Consider the following 8,673-nt stretch of genomic DNA (forward strand, 5'->3'; position numbering starts at 1 on the left):
GTTTGTTCCTTCCTGTGTGTGGGCTGAGGAAACCTTCAGTCCTTCTTGGTCAAACAGGTCAAAGGCTGTTTTTCTTGCTCTGCTTATGTGTGCTATATGCAACAGTTGCTTGAAATTACACATTTCAGGGTGAAGTCACAAAAAGAAGAGATTGTAAGGTAAAATTCAAATATTTTGTTGCTATAAATAGCATAAAAACAATAATCAATTTCAAACTGATATAAAATGCTGCCATTAAACTGTCATTATGCTGTCTAGAACAACTTAAATTTGCACATTTTCAAAGCCATTTTGAAATATTAATAATATATGTTGGAAAGTTGTTTGTAAAACCTTTGGTGTAGCAGTTTCTGGGAAATTTCTTGTGCTTGTCTTGGGAATATTAGGGAGGTAAATGATTTTAAATATTTGAACTCTTTGAGATCATGAATTTTAAAAGGAGGTGAACAGAAAAGTTTATAGCGATCTTGGCTTTCTAAAGATATTTTGCCTGATGCTTCATAAATAAGAAATTTCTCTGAAAATGTTTTGCAGTTGCAGTCTATCACTTTACAGATGAGTGCAAAGAATTAAGAATTGCTGATTAAAACAAGTTTACTGATTTCGAACTTAAAAGGAACCAGACAGAGAAGACGTTGCTTTTTTAAGAGAGAATTTTTCAGCTCCTATTTTGTTCTTTCAAAACTCTTTCTAAGGTAAGGATAAATTTCATTAGCAAAGTATTTATCTACCCTGTGAGCGATCCCTGTATATTTGTACAGAAATCTGTATACAAGTCCACATTTTGATTTAAGTCTAAATAAGAATGCAGATTTATGTGGCTTTGTTCAACAAGTGCCAAAAGAATTGGCACTATCTTTCAGAAGATCATTCCTAAATTAATTTTTATGTTTTCATCACTTTTCATAGTAGAGTAGCTCAGGTGAAATTCTGTAGCAAAAATGCTTGCAGATGAAGCAAGAACAAATTGAATTTTCATCTGCAGGCCTTTATTTTCAATTTGTTCCATGTATTTAGAAACAAACCATTGCTACCTTATGTATATTTTATACCCATCCAGAATGATGCTTAAAAGATGGATCAGGTGTCACCATAGAGTATCCATACATGATAGGTACAGTATCTTCATGTTTCAGTATTTTCTCACCTTAAATTTTAGCTTTACAATATGAGTGCAGATAAAACTTGAACAATTTGCAAACAAACAGTGTCTTCTTTATTACAAATTACTGAATCTAGAGGGAAATAATTGACAAAAAATCCTAGAATGCAGTTTAGTAAATCAAAATCTCATTCATAATTATGTAAAATGTAGTTTTAACCCTGAAGGCATGGGTTATTGCAGTCATATGCAGGATCACAACAGTTATAAGGCTGTAAACTACAAGGGATAATATAATTTCAGCTGCAATTCAGTAGTGTCTCGTTAGAAATCTGTGATATTCCAGTTAACAATAAAGGAAATCACAAAATGTTTCATTCCTATTTTTCCTTCTCAGTAACCTTCAAAAGAAGAGCATATGAGGATGTTTAACAGCTGCATAACCCAACAGAACCTTTTCTCCAATGACACAGCGCTGCACTCCTCAGAGAAGCTCCACACAGTTCTGATAGTCCTGTACATCATCAACCTGGCTGGCGGCACCCTCGGGGTCATCATGATGTCCCAACAGCTGTTCCAAAGGAGATCCCAGTCCGTGATGACCGTGACGATCATCAGCCTCCTGGTGCTGCACAGCTTCATGCTCCTCAGCATCCCCTTCCGCCTCAGCTACTACATTCTGGGGGAGTGGAAATTTGGGAGGTTCACCTGCAGGCTGGCGAGCGCCATCATCTACCTGCACATGTACGCCACCTTCGCCTTCTACGTGGCCATCGTCATCGCCCGCCTCCTCCGCCTGGAGTTTCGGAAATGTTACACCACAGCCTGGGTGGGGGCTGTCTGGCTGCTGGGAGCACTGGTGATCACCCCTGTCCTTCTCTCCTACTACGGCACCTCGAAGACGTACCGCTCCTCCGAGTGCTTCCAGTTCCACAGGGAGCTGCAGGAGGCTCACATGGTGATCGCGAACTACTGCCTGGCTGGGATTTTGGTGGTGGTGTGTGCGGTGCTCACCGGAGTCCAGCTGACTGTGATCTACAGAGTAGCTGTGAAATACTGGCCTGACATTAACTCTCATGTGGAATTCAGGGCTCAGGCAAAGAGTTTGTTCTTCATCTTGGTAACATTAATCTGCTTTATGCCTCACCATGTATTCAGAGTATATTACATCCAAAACTTCAACCTTGATAAAGACCATAAACTACTCCTATACAATGAGGTTTTTTTAGCTTTAACAACAATGTGCTGCCTGGATATGTTGTGCTTCATAGCAGGAATAGCCCACTGAACCGTGAACTACCAGGAAGTCCAGCTGCAGTGTATCAATACTGACTTTTGAGAGGAATAAAATTTTTGGGATTTTCTTGAGCCAGGGAGACTGGTGAGTTTATGGCATGTCTCTATAGGTCTACATCATTGTTTGGCTCTTGCAGTCCAGTAAGATTCCTCTTTCACAAGCTACTCTTTTTTATCTTCTCTCTAGAAGGCAGACCCTCTTCAGTCTACTCAAGTCTTGGTCTAAGAGTCACGTCCTGAAGCTTCGTTAAGATTTTCCTCAGGTGTCCTTCTCTAGCAATTGCAGCACAAGTATTCATTCTTTTGTATTTTTTTCCTTGAAGTGTCTCAGTAACCACAACCCATTGGGGCCAATAAGTTGTTTTCTCTGAAGGCCTAACTTGTCCTGGCAATTGTGATACTAAAGGGAAGAGATGGAAGCAAGAAGTTCCTTTACAGGATATTTGTACTAGAGATTTTAGATAGCAATGACATAAACTCTATTCAAATGAATATTCACAGAATCACAGAATGGGTCAGATTGGAAGAGACCACAGTGGGTCATCTGGTCCAACCTCTCTTTGTATAATTTATACAAAGCATATATTAAATTAAATTGTGGGAAAACTAATCATAATCGCAACTTCACCTTTACTTGTGTCATTCCAAATCCACAAGGAGCTCTGAATGGTGATAATTATATATTTAGAGTGAATGAGAGCAGGACTCCAAACTTTTGCTTTATGTCTCCCATTAGGACTGGTTCTGTGGTTGTTATCTCTTAGGTTCACTGTAGCCAAAAAAGTTTCTGTGCTTCCATAACTGGATCTGGAATTCACTTGAGGGGAAGGATCAGACCCTCTCCTGGACAGAGAAATACTTTATTAGCCGTCAAAAACCTTTGATGTCTGGCCACTTTCAGTTGTCTGTTGATTTATTATCAGATGCCATATTTTTTCCATTTATGCATGGAAAATAGAACAAGAATAAACTTACTGAACAGTGCTTTATCAGTTCAGCATATGCTTGTGTATGTGTATACAAACTTGTTCTGAAGTATATCTTTTCTCCATTAGATAGATTATATTCTTTGGGAATCACATCCACTCTGGGAATCTGTTTTATCTTCATGATTTAAAAGTTCTTTTTAATGATTCATTCTTCCTGCTCTGCTGAGTGCAGAAGGTCTCTAACCGTTCTGCTGAAGGCCCCACTGTTGTTTGCTGTGTCCCAACAGCTTCAGGCCAGATTTCTCCCATCCCAGATTCCTAGGAGTCACACAAGGCTACACTTCCTCCTTCACAGCTCTATAAGTTCCCATAATTTTAGTCTGGCAATTTTTGCTACAGAAAGTGCTATGATCCCTGGATTCAAACTGATTAAAGCTTGACTTGGAAGGACTATAGAGTATACTTATAAAGTAATGCTACTAATACCTCAGATTGATGACATTTCTTTGAATGAAAGAACTCAGACATACCCTTTGACATTCCCATAAAAAAAAAAAAAAAAAAAAAAAAAAAAAAAAAAAAAAAAAAAAAAAAAAAAGTTGAAAACTCAATGGTTTCAGGATCCTTTCTGCCTCTTTTTAAAAGTGTGAGTTGTCTAGGGTCCAGCAGCAAGTCCCAAAATCTGAAAATCATGATCTGATAGCTTCCTCTAGAGTTACCATGTCCACTCCTATTCAAACAATAGATTGATCAGTCCATGATTTTCAAAGGCAGCAGGTAGACCCAGAGTTCAATATTACAGAGATGAAGTGCAAAGGAACAGATTCTAAAGTTGGGTATACCAAAGTCCTTAGAAAAACTGACATAGCTGCAGGTAGTGCAACAAGTACACTGTTTTTCCCTTACTGTGCTCCTGGGGCTAAATAAAATATCTGTTCCCTGAAGAAATGTCCTGTGTCACTGCTTATTCTCACTGACCAATGTTTCCAAGGTGACCTACATGGTAAAGATCAGAGTCATCTGACCCTGCTTGTGAGTCTGGTGATGATCTATCAGTCCAACATAATGGTGTGCAAGTCTAGGGGAGAGAAAGGGAAATTACATGCATGTCCTCAGCCATGTGAACCAGTCATGCCTTGATGGCCTTGCTTTTGTATTGCCTGACATTTTTTACCTTGCTGAAATACCCAATACCCTGACCCACTGAGCTGACTTCCTGGTGTGATGCTGAAGCTGTGTTACCCATCACAGCTGTCTGGTAGCCCCTGGCTGCTGGCTGGCACTGGGACTGCTCTGCTTGCCCTGCCTGGGTGCCATGGGGCTGCATGCAGCACCAGCTCTGGGTGGGATGGAGTGAACCTGCACAGCATCAAGGCTTTCTCTCTTTCCCGCTCTGCTCCACAGTGGGTAGGCTGTGGGCAGATGAGACAATGGGAGAGCATATGTGCAGACCTCACTATGGTCTGCCTAATTCAGAGGATAATGGATTAAGCATTGATCTCAGTGTTGTTACATCTAAGACCCATATTAAAGTGATAGAGATAAACTCTGTTCAATACCCAGTCCCCAGCTGAGAGCTTCAAAAGTTAAAATAAAAAATGATCAGTCTTCAGAAGGATGGTCTGAGAAATAAATTCTGAAAGGACAATAATATTGAGCTCAGATTGTAGGGTACTACTCCTTACTATGAATTATGTAATGACATCCCCTAGAAAACAGTTAAAAATGTTGATCTGAATGCCATTTGCAGGACCCAAGTAATTCTGGAGATAATTATAGACATTAATAATTGCTTCCACATCAAAGGATCATGTAAAATTGTAAGCCATGTAGTCACCCCATTCATTTTTAATGTTATCCAACAAAGACTGGGAAAATCCTCAGACGTTCTGGAGAAAAGAATATCAAACTGCTAAGTGTATCTACCATTTTTGTTCTCTGCATGAAGTTCTGCATGAACAGAGCAGGCAAGGAGACCAAAACCATGATCCCATTTGTATTCCTGACTTCAGAAGCTAGTTTGATGGAAAGCTATAGGTGGTTCCTACCATACAAATGACTGCTGTCACAGCTACGCTGCTGCTACAGGTGGCCTGTTCCCACCTTACTCAAGCATATCCTTTTCAACAGTGTAGAGGGTGATGCACAAGAGACATATCTAGTTTTAATTCGTATCTTCCTTCTGATTCATCTGTTCCTTGTGCCTGCTCACAGAGAAAGGTCATATTGATGTTGTTGTCCACCACGCTCCTCTCTGCAAACAAGCAGAAGGAACAGATGCATTAAGAGGAAACAAAGCACACTGCTACTCCCTCTTTTTTCTTCTTCTTCTTCTTCACTCAAGCAAGGGCACTCTTAACACTATCAGATACTGTCATAACTATATATATATTTATTTTTTTCTGTGACAACCCTAAACATAAAAGCACACTATAGTCCTTGCCTTTCATCACATACATTCTAGTCTGGGGCCTTGAGTGTCATCATGAACCGCAGAGCAGCTCTATCTGGCATACAGAGCAGAACTACATGAGGGTGAAATTGTGAAAGAAATTGAAAATTGCTTTATCTATAAGCACATGGGTAAAAACATTGCAGAAAAGCTACTGGGGGAGCAAAGTTTGTTGCAATGATTGTTGCACAGATAATAAATACCAGACAAAACTAAACCCAGAGAAATCATGAAAAAAAAAAAAACCCAACTTTTAAAAATGTCAAAGCTACAAAAGACCAGCAAAAAGAAAACCCTACAAATTTCTTCATGTCTTCTTTATAGCACTGTTTTCAGCTGTCAGTGAGGAGGCACTAACTAAATCCATGGTAAGTTAAGACCATGTGTTGTCACACAAAGGATGTCACATTAATTGTATAGAAACATCTTGTTCATCAGCCAACGATTTTCTGATAAAACTGACAATCAGAGAACAAAAGCCATCGCTCAGGAAGAGGATGTCGATCTTGTACATCATGAAAGAGTTGCAATTTCTGACTCTCTTGGGACTGAGATGGCATCCCTGACTGCAGGAGCTCTCCTGCTTCAAGGAGATATATACAACCTTTTATAGAAAACCACACACAAGCACTGAGGTACACGTAGAAACACATGAGCAGACTTGAACACAGCAGAAGAAGGGAAATCTGGGTTCCAGATTAAGTAGTTTTCTTTCTGACAAGTAAAGATGTGAGGGGGCTCTCAGTGCCTTAGAGAGTAGTGCTGGCAACCGTTCTCTGCTTTTATGTCCTGGCAGGGAGGGATAGAGATGATGAATGCATCAGAGGAAAGAAGGCTGCAGGAGATAGACTAGAAGACATTGACTTTCATGATGATTCTTTCATTCATGATTTCTCACAAATATTTGGAAAGGCTGATCTGTGCTTTCCAAGATACAGTACCACTGCATAAAACACCTTGTAAGTTTTTAATAGAGAATTTGGAAATAAATTTTTAAAAAACACTATGAAAAGGTAGAATCTTTTTATTATATCAAAAATAGCATAAAATACATGCTGCTTTATTTCCATACTCCGTTTGGCAGAACTATCAAACCTAGTGATGCATCTTACATTACCATACCACTACAGTTTACTCAAAGATAAAAATTGTAAAAAATCTCTCAACCATATTTTTTAATAAATCCACTTCCTGTAGCAATTCTTCCTCTCATTTTCATATCCTCTATCTGTGGAAACCCCCTCTGAAATGTTGCAAAATGGAAACCATCAGGTGACAAATCTTCCTACAGGAAAAAAACTGGAAGGAAAGGGGAATTTTCACAAGCTCCACGTTTTGTTTTCCCATTGGCATTATCATTCCACCCCCCTTCCAAAACTTAATCTAAGTGGATGATTGCCGTCTATCTTGGACAGGGCAAATGAAGAAACAAATTCAGGAAGAGGCTTTTCTTCAATGAGGAACACCAAGATGACTCATGGACTTATCTCCTACTCCTGGCATCTCTCTCTCTGTCCTTTGACTCTGCTGTGAAAGCATGAAATGTCAGGGCACAGGCTGATGGTGCCTATCCCATGAACAAGGCTGTACAACATAATCCACCAGGAACTTCCCTGCTTTAGCCTATTACTACCTTCTACAGTTACCCTAAAAACATGCCTGTCTGTAAGAAGGAACTTTTTTTTCCTCATAGCCCACAGAACCTTTCAAAGGAGAAGTAAATTTTCAGACAAATGCCACGTGAAAACTGCCAGTCTTTTTCACCTCAAATTTTCCCCTTCCCCTGACATTTTACCCGCTAACTTTGTGAGACATGTAACATCAACAGAAGTTACTACTGGATTAGTTAAAAGTTTTTTTAAAATTTCAGGCTGATGAACAAAATATGTCTCTGCAACCTTCTGATCCACCTTTAGCTTTATAACAGATGATCACATCTGATGACTTACTGTGTGTGTGTGGTTTAGCCCGAGCTGGCAACCAAGTACCACACAGCCACTTACTCACCTTGGGGTGGGGAAGTGAATTAGAAAAAGAGGAAGACTTGTTGGTTGGGATAAACAGAGTTTAATAATTAATATAAAGTAATATATACCAATAATGGTACTAATAGTACTGATTATTATTATGAAATAATTGTAATGAAAAGAAGAGGGAGAGAGAGAGACATAAAACCCAAGAAAATCAAGCGATGCACAACAGAATTGCTCACCAGCTGCTGATCAGTGCCCAGCCTGTCCCCCAGCAGCAATCAGAGGGCTTCCAGCCAACTCTCTCCAGTTTATGTACATACTGAGTCTGGTAGTCTGTGCTGTGGAATGTCCCTCTGGCCGTTTCAGGCCAGCTGTCCTGGCCATGCTCCCTCCCAGCTTCTTGTGCACCTGGCAGAGAACAAAACACTGAGAAGTCCTTGACTTAGGGTAAGCACTTCCCAGCAACACCTAAAGCATCAGTGTGTTATCAACATTATTTTCATCCTAAATTCAAAACACAGCACTGCATTATCTACTAAGGAAATTGACTCTCTTCCAGCTGAAAACATGGATTAACATGTGGTTCTTCAGAATACCTGAATGAAGAGCCCTTTGTTCCTGAATTAAGAGCTCTTAATTCTTATTCCCTTTAAAGATGAGTCGTTTGGTATCATACGGCACATTGTTCATCTCCTCATTTTCTATTTTCCTTTCCCTCTCATCTGTTTGATGAAGTACTGCTTTTTTGTTTGTGGGTGGGAAAACTAACTCACTGAGCACCAGAAAGTTGAGTGTAATTTTTCCAGGTTTCTACACTTGAGCTACTCTGTTACTGATTATCCTAATGCTTGACTTATTTGATTTGTTGCCAGCCAAGTTCTGGCAGGAGGAAGCTGGACAGTATAAAGTTTGAGAGCCATT

At 39.7% G+C, this 8,673-nt stretch overlaps 1 protein-coding gene and 1 long non-coding RNA gene across 2 annotated transcripts; one reads left to right on the plus strand and one right to left on the minus strand.

Moving 5' to 3' along the window:
• Positions 1-1,027: 1,027 nt before the first annotated feature.
• LOC310912648 (putative G-protein coupled receptor 141) lies at positions 1,028-2,789 on the plus strand. Its single transcript, XM_083867381.1, has one exon. The coding sequence runs from the start codon at positions 1,521-1,523 to the stop codon at positions 2,388-2,390; it is 870 nt and encodes a 289-aa protein (XP_083723507.1). The 5' UTR covers positions 1,028-1,520; the 3' UTR covers positions 2,391-2,789.
• A 333-nt stretch (positions 2,790-3,122) lies between these two features.
• Positions 3,123-8,462, minus strand: LOC310912721. Its single transcript, XR_014590706.1, has 4 exons — positions 8,349-8,462; positions 7,992-8,160; positions 4,328-4,405; positions 3,123-3,241 (listed from the first exon to the last, which is right to left on the minus strand). It is a non-coding gene; the product is annotated as an uncharacterized lncRNA (long non-coding RNA).
• Between the last annotated feature and the right edge of the window lie 211 nt (positions 8,463-8,673).

This window comes from Zosterops lateralis (genome assembly GCF_965231275.1).
Source record: "Zosterops lateralis genome assembly, chromosome: 1".
NCBI classification, from domain to species: domain Eukaryota; kingdom Metazoa; phylum Chordata; class Aves; order Passeriformes; family Zosteropidae; genus Zosterops; species Zosterops lateralis.